At 41.7% G+C, this 19,270-nt stretch overlaps 1 protein-coding gene across 2 annotated transcripts in view; it reads right to left on the bottom strand.

Annotated features, from left to right (window-relative positions):
* Positions 1–19,270, bottom strand: part of ACVR1C (activin A receptor type 1C) — a 1,080,214-nt gene that overhangs the window by 423,357 nt on the left and 637,587 nt on the right. For both annotated transcript variants that reach the window (XM_069225150.1, XM_069225149.1), the window contains exons 3-4: positions 15,337–15,576; positions 5,767–5,997 (exon numbers count right to left, since the gene is read on the bottom strand). In XM_069225150.1, the coding sequence (XP_069081251.1) occupies positions 5,767–5,997; positions 15,337–15,576 (471 nt within the window). The remainder of the gene's footprint in view (positions 1–5,766; positions 5,998–15,336; positions 15,577–19,270) is intronic.

Here is a 19,270-nt window from a genome sequence, read left to right as displayed (position 1 = left end):
ATCGTACTTCAATAATACTTTCATTCAGATGTTGCATCATACTCATAATGCTACAAATACTACTAACTGTTGGGTATGTGGAATGATACCTGCGCATCAAAAGAAAGGAGGAACACCTTTCATTCCTCTTCCTTTTTCACACAATGGTTCTTGTCAAGCTTGGTATACGCTTTTGTTTGCATCTGGAAAACGTACAGAGGGCGGACTTCTTTTTCGCCTTAATAAAGTATGCTACCAAGACAAAGATGGGTATCCCCAAGCCAAAGGAACTAAATGGGAATGGGAAGAGTATCAACCGGACAATGTTTCAATACCATATGTCTTCACAAATATAAGAGACTCTGACAAGAAAGAACAATTTGTGATTTCTGTTACAAAAACTAAAGCAGATTTATGTATACGTAGCATTGGGCGAATTCCAGTAGGGATAAGCGATTGTACCTTGATTTTAACTATTGAGGGTGTAAATAATAGTAGTTTTACAGCTTCACATAATACATATTTTGTTTGTGGTAACTATGGATATTACCAACTACCTATTGGGTGGTCAGGTGTGTGTTATGTATCTTTTCTATTACCCCCTGTGTTTTTGGCCCCTGCATCATATCACCGAGATTTTAAACTGTTCAATGACATCATTAAAAATAGATATAAAAGGGCAATAAGTACAAATGAGGTAGACCAAACGGATACTAGCCTGCAACAATATGTTGATTTTAATTTAGGGTTGTTCTCCTTTGTGGGTGCTGCGTTAAACAGTAGGAAAGTGAGACGATTGACTAGGGTTGTTGAAGCTGTTACCAATCAGGCAGCTCTGGCACTTGGGAATATTACTGAGGAGCTCCAAATTGCGAGGATTGTAGCGCTCCAAAATCGTATGGTACTAGATGTGATATTAGCTGACCGAGGTGGTGCATGTCGCATCATCGGTAGTAGTTGCTGTGTTTTTATTCCAGATCACTCACCTTCAGTATATGATGCAATATCTAAATGGCATAAAATTGCTGCAGAAATCCACACAGAGACTGGTACTTGGACTTTTTCTGGATGGTTTTGGGCTCTTGTTTCCGCCTGGGGCTGGAAACTACTGACTATCCTGTGTGTAATGATTGCAATATTTTTCACATGCTGTATCTGTATTCAGTGTGGTCCAATGTTCTGCTCCATGTGTATTACTGCTTGTATGCCTACCAAAAGAAATATTACAGACATGAAAGCACAACACATGTTAGATAAGGAAATAGCTGAAATGATGAGCATAAATATACAAGATGAATATTTAGATGATCCCAGAAAGATGAATGTCTTCAGCTAATGCTGAAAGGGTCGTCTGTTGTAGTTTAGCAGCGATTAGATTAAGCATTAGCAGAAGACATCTTGTATTTAGGGACTATTGAGAACATTTCGCGGAATCCATTTTGTATTTATGGCAGCCATTTTCTCTGCCACATGCTGCCATGTGCTCACCATGTGCTCTGTCCTACCTTTCTGTTAACTACTCTTGAAAATCTGCCTAGTGACAAGTTATATTTAGCATCTCCCACTTTCGCACATGCCCAGTAAGGTCTGCAGCTGTTAGTCCTTGAAAACTGTTAGCCCCTCCTACCTGTCGACTGTGCATTTCTACATGACCTTACATGTATGCAAGTCTTGCTTCTATAATTGTACCACCTCCTTTTAGCCCCTGCGTGGGTATAAAAGGACCATGCTCTCTCAGTTCACTGTGCTACTTCAAACATTACCGAAGGGTGCTGTTTGAACTGTAGTACCACCTCATGAGGTTTAATAAACTTTGGGGGTCATTCCTACCCTGGCGGTCCGAGACCGCCAGGGTAGGGGACCGCGGATGCACCGCCAACAGGCTGGCAGTGCATCCAGGCCCATTCTGACCGCGGCGGTAAAGCCGCGGTCATAAAAGGGAAACCGGCGGTTTCCCGCCGGTTTTCCCCTGGGCCGCAGAATCCTCCATGGCGGTGCTGCAGGCAGCGCCGCCTTGGGGATTCTGACCCGGTTCCCGCCAGCCTGGTTCTGGCGGTTTTCACCGCCAGAACCAGGCTGGCGGGAACGGGTGTCGTTGGGCCCCTAACAGGGCCCCACATTGATTTCCAGTGTCTGCATAGCAGACACTGGAAATCGCGACGGGTGCAACTGCACCCGTCGCACAAAAGCAACTCCGCCGGCTCCATTCGGAGCCGGCTTCATCGTTGCTGTGGGTTTCCCGCTGGGCGGGCGGGCGGCCTTTTGGCGGTCGCCCGCCCGCACAGCGAGAAAGCCAGAATGACCGCCGCGGTCTTTTGATCGCGGCACGGTCTTCTGCCGGTTCCCGCTTGGCGGGCGGCGACCGCCGCCCGCCAAACTAGGAATCACCACCTTTGTCTTTTATTTCAGTTTCTGTGCCAACTTCTTCCTATATGGTCAGAGGACTTTGTGCAGAGAAGGGTGAACCCCTTGCACTAGTAGGCCTTGCTGAGGCTTACTTCAACAGGGTGGTAAGTGCAGTTTGAGGGAAAAGTTGTCAGCTCACAGTCAAGGCAACATAGAAGATAGCACCAGCATGCAGTTGTATGGGGGCTGGGTTCCGGACAGGGCAATCACTTAGGGAGCACTGTCTATAGAGACCAAGGACACTGTAGAGGAGCCTGGGCCCATTCGGCAGCTGAGGCATGCCCAGCATCAATAGTGAAAAAAAGATGGAAAGAAGCTAAGGAAGAGGGGAAACATGTGAGCTAAGTATAAAGGGATGAAAGAATTGATCGCATTGTGCAGGTGTACATAGCCAAGGATCAGGAACACCATAAGAACATGATAAGCATGTAACAGTATAAGAATGATGCACCAAAATGGCCATAAATATTAAATAGGTGAAGGAGGCTGCCCCGATGCAATACTCACCTGTCCCAGTTTTACCAAAGAAACAGTCCAGGTCTGGGTGGCAGGAAGATAGGTACCAGATCCAGAAGGATTTGTCAACACCCAATTCAGGGGCAGTTGGGAGTTTCAATGGCGAGAGCAACTTGCCCCTTATGTTAACCTGCACAATTTCTTCCACCGTTCTGAGCACCTGCTTTTGTTCAGATTGATTCCCCAAGCACGATCAAACAAGCAACAATACCGGGTTGGGTCCCTAAAGGCTGGGGGGTATGTGTGGCACACCTTTGATGGGACTGAGGTTTCCTTGTCAGACAGTGCTAGAGACTACAAAAATGTCATAAGTTCCACAGAATCAAAGAAGCCTCTAGAACAGCTGCCCTTTGTGATCCACATGGCAGCAGGCTTGATGAGTCCAAATTTGATGCCCCATCTTCTCAGTTGCAGACAGAGAGTTAAGAAAGCTTTCCTTTCGGTGTTAGTTTCCGGTGAACAGTCCACAGCAATCGGGATCTTGCATCAATGTAGCTCATAGGAACCATGTTTTCGCACCTTCAGGAGGATTTGAAGGGTGTGAGTGTGGCATAACAAACAGGTTGTCAGAGGTCAAGGTCTGTTGGCATCCGCATGGGTAGCACCAGCACCAATCCTGCGTGAACTCTATATTTTAAGATGGGGAGTTTGAAAAATGCCTGTAATACGAGGGATGAACCCAAGCAAGAATGTTGTAATCAAGTTTGTTCTTGAGCAGTTAGGCGTTTGTCCATGACATCCACTCAGGCATGAAAAGATCCCACGTCTGCTTTGATAGATTTCAATCTTGTGTGAGGTCCATTATCTTCATGTCCATTGCATGCCAGCGCGCTTCAATGGAGGTTAGCTCTTTGAGGGTTGCATCCAGCGGGGAGCCCTGTGTCACTGGAGCAGCGGCTGCTTTGCTACCCTCCATCCCTCCTGTAAAAAGCATCTGTCAGGAAGATTGACCCAGTGTTATAGCACATCTGGGACAGAAGCAAATGAGATGCACAGGAACACAGGCAGAAGGGCCGGGAACACAAACGGACGGACCAGGCCAGGCCTCAGAAAGGTTCTTCGGATTCATCGTGCAGCATGGCCGCAGGCTCCTAAGGCTGGAACCTTACTGAATCTTCATGCAGGAGATGGGTAGTGGAAGACTGCTATCTCCACAGTGAGTACATGCCAGGTGTAAAAGATAGATAGATGTTGTCCCCAGTTTCCACTGTCTCCAAGAGTGGTGGGTTGGCCGCGCTCATGCTGCGAAACTCTGGAGACTTGAGGAGAACCTGCCATCCTAATCAATGGTGAAAGTCCACCCCAATTAGTTTTCTTTAATACAAAAACCATGGCAATATTGCCGCCAAGCACGCCCATGTGTCTTGATGCATGTGTTCACATATGGGCAGTAATCAAGCATTGACAAACCCAATAGCTCTGTCATAAGAAGTCGAGAACTATTGGTGTGATGCACATGTGAGTAAGTACAGATACTAGAATTGACTCATTATGTTTAGGGATGAGTGATATTGGCATTAGAACACTAATTTGTGGGTAAGGAAAGTGTAAAGAATTCAATTGAAATATATACATATGTTTAATTATATAATTTGTTAACTATAACATTAGCAACATTAGTAATGTTTTTAATTTGTTAGCATTCATAACACAAAAGAATGTTTGCAAAATTGCTCGGCCTATAATCTAGTTAATACTTCACATATTTATCTATAATCACAGAAAGTTGAATTATGGTGTAATACAGTACCAAATTTGCAGTATGGTTTGTTAAATCCCCCAGCAATAGAGCAATGTATATGATATGGTGAGCAAGTAGTTTGAAAATAAATACACTGTAAGGACTGTAAGGACGTTAAAATTCATGGACCTATTCACAAAAGCTATTTCTGAGTACATAAAGTCATACTAGTAGTAATATGCTATTTAGTCCAAAATGCAATTCTCAAACCTCCAGTTTTAGATCTTTGCCTCTGTTGCTCATATTTTATGTATGGAAATCTCTACCCTCGTATTTACTAGTAAATGTTGAAGGAAAAAGAGGCAGTGGTAGGAAAATATGGACTAATTCTATAAAAAGTGTGGGGTTAATGAAAATTGAATGAGGGAAATTGAATGAGGGGTTTAGGAAACGATGTGCTAATATGTAACACACCCACATTACAGTAAGACTATTGCTCTTTGCAAAACATTGTAAATGTTATTTTTAAAAGTATAATAACATTTTACTAAAATGTATTGTAAATGAGATTTGTTTTAGATGAATCACAAAATAACACATAACTTGCTTTAAAATTTTTGACACATTTAACAAAAAGATACTTTAAGGGTTGGGATGGGAAATACACATTTAACTTAATAAAAATAATTTGAATACAAATAAAAAACAATTAATTAAAATGTAAATAACATGTTACGTTTTAGTGCAAGTGGGTCATCCCTTCCTGCTGTGGCAGTTCCAGGCGAAGAGGAGTTAGGGAAATGTCCTTTATTCATTCGGCTTGAAAACAATAAAATGAAAACTGTATTTTCATTAAAGTCCCCCATTACGTCCTACAGGAACATTTCCTCACTGATGGCAGAGATCTTTACGAAAGGGTGGAACTAATAGTACCTCTCTTTTGATGATGTAGAGACTCATAAGTACATTTAGGTGTAAATCTACACAAGGAAATTGCTAATTTTATTTATGATGAAAATTCCACCTAGTTGTAGGTGGACATCTGCATGTGAGGAGGCTTACCCATACAAAATTAACCTTTCTAGGTTGAGCCGATTGTGTACGTACACTGATTTTAGATACAACTGAATGTTTAAGTTTAAAGAAACATTTGTTCAACAAAAGATGAATGGAAAAGAAGTTACCTTTATTGTCGGCAGCAATAAAACCTAAGATATTTTCATGCCTCAGCATTACTGTTTGATAGACTTCAGCCTCGCGAAACCAAGATCTTTCATCTCTTGAAGAAAAGATTTTGACAGCTACATCTTCGCCACACCATTTTCCATGCCATACTTCGCCAAAGCGTCCTTTTCCTACCAGTTTCTGAATAACAATAGTCCTTGCAATTGTTCTTTGTACAAGAAGAGGCAAACCTACAAATGATATTATTTTTAGACATACAAGTGGCAGTGGTTAACACCAAAGAAAATACACCACAATACAAAAATAAACTAAGCTTTGACAAATCCAATTGGCCTGGCTAGGCCATAAGTGAAAGTGGTTCTTCGTTGGCGAGAAGACTCAATAACTGGATGAATAATTAGTGCATGAATGGACAAATAGGTAAATAAGTGAGTGTATTGAAGGATGGATGGATGAATGGGTGAATGTATTAATAGATGAATGGGAACAACCGTGCCTCAATAGATTTAGACAAGTTACATCATTTTAAATAATCAGACCTCAAGGAGCATCATTGATATTGTTTTAAATTCAAGATGTTGGGAATATTATGCCACTCCAAGCATTACAGCTGGGCACCACTTTCCTAGAATGCCCAAATTATATCCACCATTTCCAATATTATCTCAGTTCAAGCATAATGGGTCGGCACCACAGTGGCACGAGTACCTACAATATGTCACGAAATCATACCATTATGCCAGTGCAAGCATTATACATGACTGGGCCCTGCTGTCCAAAGAATTCTCACATTATATCATAAATCACCAATTACATACATTTTCAGATGTGGCTCATCACTCAGTGATGCTTACTATATGTCCGATTTGTTCCATTACTCATTAATGCATGTTCAAATTTCCACTAAGAAATCTTGAGTGTCATCACAGATTTGCAAAATAACTTAAAAGTCTTAGATTCCTGGCCAAATCTGCACCATCACTCATTTACCTTATTCTCACGCGAATCGCAGAACATAGGTGAAGGTTGTACAACACACTGCATATGCATTGCATTCTTCTGACCCAGTTTAGAGTCAGAGCTGTAAGTTCATGTTGGTCATCTTATAAAACCTTCACTTCACCAAGCTGTGCTCTTTGCAGCTGGAGGGCCAACAGAGAGAAGTGAGAAATTGTACCACGTTTGTGATGCACAGAAACTGCTGATTTTTCTTAGACCTGGAAATCTACACCTTCTTACTTTGAATATGAGTAGAGAAGAGCAGATGTAAGTGAAGTTTAGAAGAGTGTGCGAATCACCAGACTGTCTAATCTACAAAACACTCTTAAGCAATGAGTAATTTTAGCATTTTCTTAAGTGAAGATACGATTCAGCTTTACTAGAGTTAATGGCTGTCACATAATCTCTGCCCATCTCTATTGCTTTCTCCTCTTCAGAGACTGCCCCTGGGTCCAATATCATCCGGATCCTAGGGAAGTGTCACTGCCCATTGAGAGCCCCTGAAACTGCAAGGTGCGTATACGTATTGTCTCTACGTTTTGTCTCAGAGAACTGCCTCTTGGGCTATTGAGTGTGCGCCACCTCCCTCCTTGTTGAAGTCCAGACAGTGAGAGAGCATGCCATACATATCTAACTCAGTATAGCTTATGCAGATGCTGCTTTTATCCCTGTGTATAAAACGGCTGAGTTTTCCGGGTATGAAAAAACTAATGTTGGTAAATGCAGTGTTACTGAAGCCTAGGTACTTTACCCTACAAACACTCTACAGGGGTGTCCACAAAGTCAATTTATCACACTAAGGGCACAGTAGCATTTCAAGTTGCTGATACATTGTCATGGGCCTTAAATATGATCATTTAGCAGATGGGTTGCATGGACCAATGGCATGTTCCCCAAACTTACCAAGGCAAACACCATCAGTCACCTCTAAACAGTACATGGCAAGTAAGGAGCCAGGTGTGCATTCAAGATTCCATCAGTCAACTTGTCACCTCATAGGAAGGATCCTCCAATTAATACTACTGATCCAAGGGCGACATAGAGCTCTGCTGAAAAGCTTACTAAGAATTTAATGGTTGTCACATCTGCCAAAGCCTAATGCAGCCATGTATCCTGTCATCCACAATCTGCATTGAGATTGGGCAACAACAGCTGAATGTTTTAATTCCTCTGGGGGTGGTTGATGTCATCTTGGCAACTGGAAGTCCCTTAACTAAAACTGTACATGTCTGTCATTGGGACAGATTTGTGGCTATGTGTGGTTCACAGCAAATCGACCTCCTTCAGGCCAAGCTCTCTGATGTGTTATTGTTTGTTTTGTCCTTTGTCTGAGATGGTCTTGATATGGTCACAGTTAAAGTATACCTTTTGTCTCTTTCAGCATGTTGTGGTTGCCGGATCAACCGTCTGTTCAAATACCTTGTTGTTATGTGATTTTTTGTGAAGGTTTACAGCACTCATTTCCTCCCTCTCCCTTTGCCATTGCCTTAGTGGGACCTTAAATTGGCCCTCACTTTTCTAATTTAAATCCTATGTGAGCCACTTTGCAGCTGCCCCTTACAGTTTCTCACCCTCAAGAGAGTGTTCCTTCTTGCCACGACATTAGTGACATGAGTGGGTGAGCTTCAAGCTCTTTGTGTCAACCCACCATAAACCCTCATCTTTCCTGACAAAAAGGTTCTACAGACTTTGGTATCCTTTTTGGTAGAAGTTGTCACGCCGTTCCACATCGGTCCAACCATCATCTTGCCAGAGTTCTATGCTTTGTCTCACCCCTCTATGGAGAACGAAAGACCATTTCATTTGGACCACAAGAGAGTTATGAGCTTCTACATAGATCATACAAAAAACCAGCTGGTGGACAATCACATCTTTGTGGTGTTCTCGGGAATGAAAAAAGTCAAGGCTGCGCAGAAGAGAAACATCTCTCACTGGATTTTGCTCCTCATTAAGATCTGTTACGGACTGGCTAAAAAGCAGCATGTTCATTCTACCAGGGCGAACGTTTCTACAACTGCATTAGCACACACACCTCCTGTCATAGACATTTACCAGGTAGCCTGTGGGCCTCCCTCCATATTTTCACAAAACTCTATTGCCTCTATAGTCAGGTTTGGCGAGAGGGGCACTTTGCCTGCTTCATCCTGCAAGACTTTTTGGTTTTATTCTTTGTGCAGGCCCACCTTCTAAGCGGTTCTGTTTGATATCTATTCAGAAGTCATTTATCTTTCTGTTAAAGACTCTAGCCACAGATTCCTCACTGACTCTCCCATCTAGCCCTTACTGTGATTGAACTCTGTCCATTACTAAGATCCCAAATTTAGGTCACACCAATTGGGTTTTGGGGCTCTGTGTTTCGGGGTGCGGACAGTCTTGAAAGCAACTGACGTGAGCGTGCAGAAGTTGCAACTCCCAGCTGCCTTTGTTCCTTTTTATCTGACAGAATCCAGATTGTTGCTTGCCCACATTTTCTTTCTTGCTTTACTATTTACTTTGCATTGCTCAGTACATCAGAGTTCGACGCTGAGTCTGACTCAGTTTAATGTGTACATATCTCCTTTACCTTCTTTGGTCAGATCTTTTAGATTCAATATTGTTTCCTTCAGAGATGACACTCAAAGCATCGTCTTCATCTTGGAGAGCCACTCTATTTCTCAACTAAAATTCTGACAGGTCTTATGTGCTTTTGCTCAATGGATGAGTCAGAATTGTCTGAAGTTTACAGACACAAGACAATTTGTTTGATAAACAATCTGCCGTCTGGTCACCATCTTGGTGGCCTCCGGAAATGGAATCTTCCCCTACTCAGGTTAGCTCTGCAAAACAATCTGAGTTTCATCTTCAACAGTAAGCTTTGTTTATTTGTTGAAATCTGCTGCATGTCTACTATCTAATTGCACATACGTTGTATACTCTTTAAAATCTTTCCACTACTTCCGAAATTTTCTTCTCATCTTTATTATGGGAACTTACTTTATTGAGTGGCTCCATTATATTTTCTTCAGCGTCTTCATGTTGCACAGAACTAGGCTGCCCGGCGCATACTAGACATTCCGCTGTATACTTCCGTCACAACACACTTAGAAACCTTACATTGGTTTCCAGTGTGTAAATGTGCCAAATTCAAAGCTCTGTTTTACTGTACACATAATTATCTGAATATTACAAGACCTGTCTGAATTAGGAAGAATTGTATATGTTTCTTCCAACACATCCTCTACGCTCAGCCACTCTTCATCAAACTTCGTTCTCAAGGATCAGATTGTGTAGACAGGGAAGCAGATCTTTTTCTTATTTGTCTGCCAAATAATGGAATCTCTAACGCAGTCTGTTTGAAGACAATCTGAAAACCTGTTTTTTCCAACTTGCAAAATCATCAGGTTTGGTTATGGGACTTCCAGTGGCAGGATTCCTTTTGTGTAGCAGAAGCACTATAAGAAAATTATTTAAATAATTATTCAATTCATTATTAATCAGTTGAAATAACCTATATCCATTGGCGTAACGAAACGTGAGGGGGCCCTCCAGCAAATTACATGGAATGGGCCCTCTGGACTTATTCAGGATCTCTCAGGCCCAGCTATTGTGCTGAGGGGGGAACCTGGAGCTCGTTCCCCCTATACCGCACGGGCTATGGGGGCCCTTGTTATGCCTGTACCTATATCCATGAACCTCCCTGCCCTTTTCTATCTTGAAGTTGACTTTGAGTAACAAAATCTTTATTTCATAGAAGATGATAGAGATTTCGGCAGTGATGAATCAATCTCTTGCTATTGTTGATGTGTTTCCCTGGGATAACAACCGTAGTTAAATCACGTTTTACACATGAATAATTGAACAATATTGTTTAAGTGCCATGTAAACCTGCATGTACCTTCAAAAAAAATGTTTAACCGATATGGGTTCGGCCTGGTAAGTTTCAAACATATCTATCAAGCTGGGGCAAAAGATAGGGCAGAGGGAATCAAAAAGGAGACATTTACATGTAACTGCCACATTTCCTAAACAACCCCCAACCAACATACCCCCACCTCCCTCCTCTCCCCATAGGGTTCCTTGCTGTCTGATTTGGGAAAATGACCGAATGGATTTAAGCCAAACTTGGGATCTTGGGAAGAAAGTAGAACTTTACTCTTACCAGTACATCACTACATTTACCCTTTTTGGTGTATTACGGTGCAAATCTGTTCAGTCATTTGTGGGAAATTATAGGTGGAAAAGTATTTATTCTAGACCTCAAATTTAGCCAAGTTGCCAATCAAGAGAGAGATATGAAGATCGCTAGTCATCTGGTGGTCTGTAAACTTGGATTTGCAGACCATTTGTAGACCTAAGTTTAAAAAAAAAAAACTAAATTCTTAATGGACGAGGACGCTTTTTCTCCAATTGTCCATTTTGGGTCCACAGGCTCAAAACAAGGCTTGTGTACCCAAATGATGCGATTGACTGGCTACAACAGGAAACCTTCTATTGCTGACACCTTTACAGGATGGGGGCATGGTTCCTAAGTCCTAAAAGATATTTGGAGATGCCACATAAGGGGCATGGAGAGCGTACCCTGGCACCCCAGCTTAAGTGGGGGGACCCACAAAGGGTCTCCATATATCATAAGATAAAACCAGTTTGTCTGTGTCATAGGATCTGTGGGCCCTGACAAGCATGACCATACCCAAGTCATGTGGTCTCAATACTGAGACCACAGACTACAGAATCTGACACAGCACTGGTCCACAAGATTCATAGTCCACAGTGGCACCAACAAAGCTGTGAACTACGGTCATCATTTTGAATGTTGTGTGTCCACAGACTTTCTGGCAAGACCACAGACTACATGAACCATTGTTGAGTCCCCTTCTAGAGTCTGTGGTCACTGTCCTTAAAGTGCAGATGGTGGACTGCCAAGTTGGAGGGTTCTGTGCTTGTTAGATTCTCGTTTTCGAGGCCGCAGACAATGACTGCAATTTTGTGTGTGTGTCAAATTAGTTACCTCCAAAAATAATATGTGGATGACGTCCACATTTGGGGGTTGATATAATAAAAAATCCCAACATTTTTCCTCCTAAAATGGCCCATTTTATGTACTTTGGCATGACATTCAACTATTAAGAGGTCATTCATAATGAACTTAATTTTGTTTAGCGTTCCAAGTCCACTGTCTCTCTTACTAGACCTCGGACATGGTGTGTCTAGCAACAAGGGCTTAACCTTGTGCATAGTCTGAGGACTTACAGTATACTATATGGAGTATTTTATATTTTAAGGGGCATTCTGAGCTGCTTCTCATTGGCTGAGAACTTAGATAACCTAAAACCATAGGAAAAAGTGCCTTTTCCTTGACAACAAGAAGCCAGCCACTGCTTTGTGAGGAACAAGAGGCCCACTCATGTGCTGCCGCTCATAGCTTTGTTTGGCTCCACTACGGTACAAGCTAGAGGAGTGCTTCCAGGACATTGCTCGTATACTCCACAGGAGCTGGAAGATTCAGCCTAGGAGAGGGTATAGAGTAGTAGAAGGAGTAGGCAGGGGAAAAAAAGCTTAATGCACTATAGATCATCTGCAAAATATGTGATGAAAAACTTAACAGGGTGACAAGAGGGCACTACTTCATTTATACATCAGCCATTTCCCCTCACCTAAAGTTGAAGCAGGGAAATGAATACTCATGTTGGTAACATTCGTAATGTTTTCTTGAACTGAGAGGGCTAAAATAGCCTGGAGGACTCCGTCCTTTTTAGGCACCAGGAAGTAGTGGGAATAGCAACCACATCCTACTTCTGGTGATGGCATGCTTACAATTGTCCCTTTTGGCCAAAAGGGCTTGCACTTTCTGCTGCAGAAAGGAAAAATAGTCCTCCATCAGTTGTTGGGCGGAAGGGTGGGTGTTTTGGAAGGGAAGGGGAGGGCGTAGCCCTTTTGAACAATTTGCAGGATCAAACTGTCTGATGTTATGGCCCGCCAAACCGGCATGAATCCTCAGATCCTGCTTCCTACTGGGTGATTGTGCTCTGTCATGCTGAAGGGGTTTTGCGGATGTTGCTTCTGAGGGGTAGCAGACAGGGCAGCCATTGATCCTTGCTGCACGGGGAGTGGGCACCAAGGCCGTTAACGCAAACCTGCTGAGTGCCATGCTGGGGTTGGACTGTCTGGTCGTATGGCGTACCTCTGCTGAAACTGTGAAAGGAGTGGTAGGGCTGATGTGGCTAGTGAGGTGGAGCATGCCGTAGCCCTGCTCTCCCCAAACCACTTAAGAGCAGGGCTACGGCTATTTGGTTATTTTGAATGCACTAAGCAACATGATGAGACTCTTAAAATAAACACTTTTTAGTTAAAATTTATTTTTCGTAGAGTAGTTCTTGTGTGTGATATTGTAAAGAATGAAATTGGGTTCTAAATTACCACTGTGTCCCTGGATCCATGTATAGGGACTGTTAATAACCTAAAAACAACTCTTTATTGAGTGGGGTCGTGTGTGGCTACAACAACCTGTTTCTTCAAATTCAACTGTTGGTGCACTGAACTAAGTTCACTTGTGAAACTCTGGATGTAAAAGCAAACCTTGTAGAGCCAAGCAGGAGTCTTAGCTTATGCAATGTTGGTGCCATACATGGGACAGGCATTCCAATTTGTTTGGGACCCTTTCTTTTCTAGTTTCTTTTAATATGCACACACAAGTGGACCATCATTACATCATTACAGAGACATCCGTAGCAATCATAGTTACCTCGTACAGGGAATAAGGAAACACTTATTGCTGTAGGTTTGTCAAGCTTCACTTTTAAAATGTTTGTCCCCATCTCTGGGTTTTCCATTTCTTTTGAATCCATTCAGTTAAATGGAGGCTTCTGTTGTGTTAATAGTAAATTACAGGGAAGCATTTACTCAACATCTTAAGACTACTGCTGTCCCTGATGCGGGAGGAGCAGTTGCATTGGTTATAGCTGCCCACACGGAGTATGCCTTTGAGATATTTTACTCATCAATGGAGTTCAAGGCTATGGATGCTGTCTTGGGGCAGTTTCAGGCTTACAAACCTGCAGAACTGTCTGCACACAATAGGGCATACCAGGATATGTAAATCTCTTTAACTTACCAATAGCACAAAAACTAGTTTGCTGGTGAGTTACCATACACACACACACACATAAACACACACACTCAGGAATGGCCAATGAGCATTGAACATTAATGAAGGGGCTAGATGGCCAGTACTAGCTGGATACAAACCCATTCCATATCTTGACACATTAGCACTTGCTGATGTTGTAGCAAACTTGAACTATACAGCCTTCTTATACAGAAAACTTTTACAGTTTGTACTGAATACCACCAACTCTAGACCAGCTTTAGTGGCAGGACCAGTAGTACAGGGATATGTGTTGTCAATCAGTCCACAGATGATAAAGGTTATCATGAAAAAAATGTCCCTGATGAGATTGCCTTCTGGTTTGCTCGAGACACCAATCGGTTGGAAGTGGTCTATCCATATACAACAGCCCAGGACAAGCATAGGATTTTCACTATGAGTCTTCCTCTTAAAATGGTGCCACCTAAAGTGGAATGTAACACATGAGGAAGCATATTTGAAGGCATCTTTACTAACATGCATGACAAGTCTTCATTGGCAGTTCTCATTGAAGTACTAAAACAAGTACAAAATGAGCATAAGGCTGCACCAGCTTTGGACTTAGGAATGACGCTACTAGGGAAATTCTCTACAGTTTTTTTAGTCATACTGAGCAAAATTAAGGGAGAAGCTCTCAGTTATGGCCATAAATCAGAGACTTGAAGCACTTCCAGTTTAAGATCATGAAGGAAACTACCAAAAATAACAACAGAAGTTTACACCTCTGTGGATCATGATACCTTGGACACATTAGCCGTTAAGACACATTTTAAGCAAAATCTTAAGAGAAATCTGCAATGGAAGGTAGGAAGAAACAGAGGAAGAGATAGCAAAGACGGACTGAATCTCCCATATTTCAGTAATCTAGTAGGGGTGGTTATAATTTAAGCGACTGAGAAAAGTTCAAAACACCAGAACAGTATCTGTATTCTGATAGCCACTCATAATGTTCTTTTCATGACACTGACAATAAAGGACCAGAGAGAGGGAGTTGATCTGAGTAGAGAAAAAAAGAGAAGCATAGCCAAAAAGGTGAAACAGGACAAGAGCTGAAGTGAGTGTAAGGATGGAAGAGAAGAGATTGGACTCTGGTTATGAAGAAAAAAATAGCAAGACATTCTAAGAATCATGCTAATACAGCTAAGGATACTCTCACTGGTGGAGCAAGCAGAGGCTCTGCCAGGGTAAACCTGGAGTTTCCCCTAACTCATGATTGGGCAGGGGGGCTGCATGTTTAATGGGTGTGAGGGCCTGTGATATACAACCTTCCTCCAACTTCATCAAAATCTAAATCAGACCCTTTGACATTTACAGTACATATCTTAGTAGGATCTCCTGGAAAGCTTAAACTACACAGTTGTGTTTTGTTTACTGTGGCATTTCATGAGGTATCCCATGCATAACATACAGAAAGATATATTTTTTATTTACATAACTTCCAACATACCAGATCCAGATCCAGATGCAGACATATCACAAAAGAGCTCTTTTAAAGCTTTCCCAGAGTTGGATATGTTGTACTCGGATAACAGCTCTTCAGAATGTTGTTGATTTGCCTTTTTGTATTTGGAGTGGCGTCCATGGCAAGCACAAATTAATAGCATTGATGCTACCGATGCAACACAAATTAGCACAGTCACTAGAATTGTCAGCTCCACAAGTCCCCAGTGTATAATGTTTGGAGAAGCTGCAGATTAAAAGACAACAACCGAGTTAATACAAAGCTGTATACATTTTATCAATGTCAAAACACACATACAATTTGCATTTGTTTTACACTTCTTGAGCATTTCTGCATATTTAGGTTCCAAAGACATACTGCAGGAATATGGAAGTAGCTATAGGTGGTTCAAAAACTCATGTGGGGATGATACATTTGTGAATGAGTTAAGAAGACAAGGGCATCTTTCCATTGAGAGAAGTAGTTTCAAGGTGTTCATTTACAAGCATATCCTTAGGTCGAGGAGCAGGGTTCGCTAATCTGGGATGGACACATGGGATGGTGATAAGAGGCAGTATAAGTGCTTCTGAGTAGGAGGGCAGTGAGCAGTGGAGAAGTAAATGGAATGAACCAGGTGGTAGTAGGTGGTCATACACAGATTTTAAATTCTGAAATAGGAATCTGAAAAGGATTCTGCTTTTAATTACTATTCAGCCTGACTTTTGGTCAATATATGTAACTGTTGGTTCCAGAGTGTACAATTGGCAAAGTTAAATTTTTGGTATAGCTAAAAGGTTTAGAGGGAATTTAGTAGAAGAGTTCACAGTGTTCTCACTTCATGATTGTGAGTTGTGATGATAGCCTTGTCGTGAATATAGAGGGACCTGTCTCATCCAGTGCTTTGAGACCCTCCGGGTGATTAGCCGCAATTTAGAAATTACTGATTGATTGAATGATACAAACTGAGCCAGGGTTTGGTTAGAGGGGAGATATATTATGATTACAAGTAAAATATATAAAGTAGTGATCACAAAAGGCTTTGGCTGAGATGAGTGTGAAGCTCCTAGGGTAATCCATTGACAGGTAGCTAAAATTTGGTAGTTCTCAGCATGTAGGTGATATGAGAATTGAAAAGTAACACTAATGTATTTCCCACAGTAAAGTGAAGCAAGAAATGAGAGAGGATTCTAGGACATGCATGGGGTGAACGCTGAAAGGGGAGGTTAGAGAACATCACATTAAGAATGCTATATAAAATGCTGTAAGAATCCTAATCTTGCACAGTCCTTTTTTGAAAATCATTCATATTAATAGTTCATTTCAGCAAGATGCTTTCTCTTGTGAACAAATATATGACTGAATAAATCTATTGAATAGTTGTTAACAACCATTTCAATTTGACAATATTAAGACTTAGCAAATAACAATCAAAAAATAAAACTTAGGCCCATATCTATACTTTTCTAGCACCCTGTTTGTGTCATTTTTTTACGCAAAAGCAGCACAAACTTACAAAATGCAATTATATTTTGTAAGTTTGCGCCGTTTTTGCGTTAAAAAATTACGCAAATGCAGCAGTAGAAAAGTAAAATATGGGCCTTAGTTATAATTTCATGATATTTGTAAATGAAATAACACATGAAAAAGATAACTTTTGCATACAAAACAAACGGTTGATATCTCATGAAGAGGCATAAAAAGCATATTTATTTGAACTAACTGCTCCCAGCCTCCATACAGAAAGTAAAATAATGTTAATCCTGGGCAAGAGTGTTAATCGATAGCAAGAGTTATTTATAACAATGCGCCTCTTCCAAGCAGTTTAAGCAAACAGCAAATCCTAAACACTCATGGAAAAGAATTTCTGTTAGAAATGGGGTTTCTGGTTGGCTACGGTATGCACCTAAGCCAGGCTGAACCCACTCACTCTAGTCAGGGCGAGGGAGCTACACACCCAAGATAACCACTGCTCTCCCTCATGGTAGCTTGGCACAAGCAGTCAAGCCTATCCCAGAGGCAATGTGTAAAACGATTGCCAACACATGTGACGCACTACATACGCCACAAAGGAAACACAACACCAAGTTATATCAAAATAAACTGTATTGCATTAAACATCATTAGACCAAACAAAACTTGTCAGGAATACCCCGCTACACAAGCTGTTGTCAGAACATTATTCAGTTACTAGTACTCTGCAAAAGCCAGCAGTAGTCACATAAAGCACCTAGGTGACTGGTTATTCTGCAACATAAGCAAAGGTCAGGAAAACAGTGGTATTAGAAATGCACATGTAATGACATACATCTCATCATAGATGACAAAACAACATCATGAATGGCCCAAAAATGAAAAGCCCATGTTGTCCTTATCACTGTACCACATTATCATGAAAACACATAAGCTTGAATGCAGAAACACTTCCTGGAATGCACCTGTGATAAAACATACCCCTAAATGGCAGGTCCTCCCTATCACCAACATAAAGATATATGGCATGGAAAACCTTTCTTTAGGGCATCTTAGCACACATCACTACTGTAATGCTAAGGTCATGCTGGCAGGACTGGGGACCTACGTCGAGGGTCGCCACCCCGTCCTGCGATCTGGAGGGACAATGCCACCCCCTGACTGCAAGGGAATTGAGAGCGGGGATCCAGGACATCTACTACCACGAGGGACCATCCCTGGTGTCCTCCCGGATAAAGAGATCACTTCAGCAGCCACTCGTGTAACTGCGGGCGGCCACTCCTTTCGACGGTCTCCTCTTCGAGCCACGTGCCCCCGTGGCAATGCATTCGGAGCCCACCAAGGCTCGGGATGGGGTCCCCACTCTCCAGTCAGTGCCATCAGGTCGCAAGTATCACATAGAAATAGCTGCAACTCATCTGAATAGTCCTTCTAGAGGCACTAGTCTATAATTGAACATGTTGCTGACCCTTGTCCCAGACCTATTGACTTCGATGATGCACTATTCTGAAATCTAAATACATATAAAGGTAGATCAAGATTTTAAAGATTAAACAACCATTATTCTTGAAGTAATTGAGCAATAGTTGTGAGTGGTGAAGTAGGAGCATGCTTTTGTACAGTCCGTCGTATCAATGCAAGTGTCTTAAAATACAAGTGTATTTTCAGTTGTGTAAACTAAATCTTTGGTTCAACTCTATAAGATTTGTTTTCACACCCACGGGTGACAAGAGTGAACTTAGTTCAATGCACCAATCAATGAATGGGAAAAACAGGTTATTGTAGCCCCACAGAACCCCACCCAATACTCAAATGAGATTGAGTCAATGCTTTTGGGTTACTAACAGGGAGCAGTAGTAATCCAAACGATCCTGCATTAATGATTTATACACTCAAGATCACTAGCAACAGAATATGTATTTGGACATATTTATTTAGAAATAGTTATTTTAAAGTACTGAGATCTAGTGCACATGATATTGATAACATCACAGATGATAATAAAAAGCAGCTAAGCTTTTCTATAACAGTGAAAATATGGAAAAATCATAAAATCACAATTTATAGCCTTTACACCCTCATTGCGATATATCTAAGCTCTGTGCTAGTTCTAACAAATGAATAAATAATAAACATGAGTTTATGGAGGTGGGGTGCATACTTGGACAACAGGGTTTGTTGTCTGTTTGGAATAGCTTGTCAGGTATTTCAAGCACAGGGCCAGAAGCTAGGAGATTGCGGCCTCTGCAAGAACACAATCTTGGCACCAGTCCATGAAGGCAGAATATGCTTCACAATGCCACGGAAGTCTTGCTAGAGACTTTTTCTGTTGAGATAGAATTTGGTGCTGTGCTCATTTAGATCTGTGATCTGTGTCTGTGACCTGGGTGAAGTTTCTCCCCACTTAAGGAGCGAGGGATAGTCTTAGACACATCTTTAAGAAATCGGGAGATGAAGGGATGTCAATTCG

The sequence above is a fragment of the Pleurodeles waltl genome, chromosome 3_1 (assembly GCF_031143425.1).
Source record: "Pleurodeles waltl isolate 20211129_DDA chromosome 3_1, aPleWal1.hap1.20221129, whole genome shotgun sequence".
Lineage (NCBI taxonomy): Eukaryota > Metazoa > Chordata > Amphibia > Caudata > Salamandridae > Pleurodeles > Pleurodeles waltl.
This window is presented reverse-complemented; position numbering and strand designations above follow the sequence as displayed.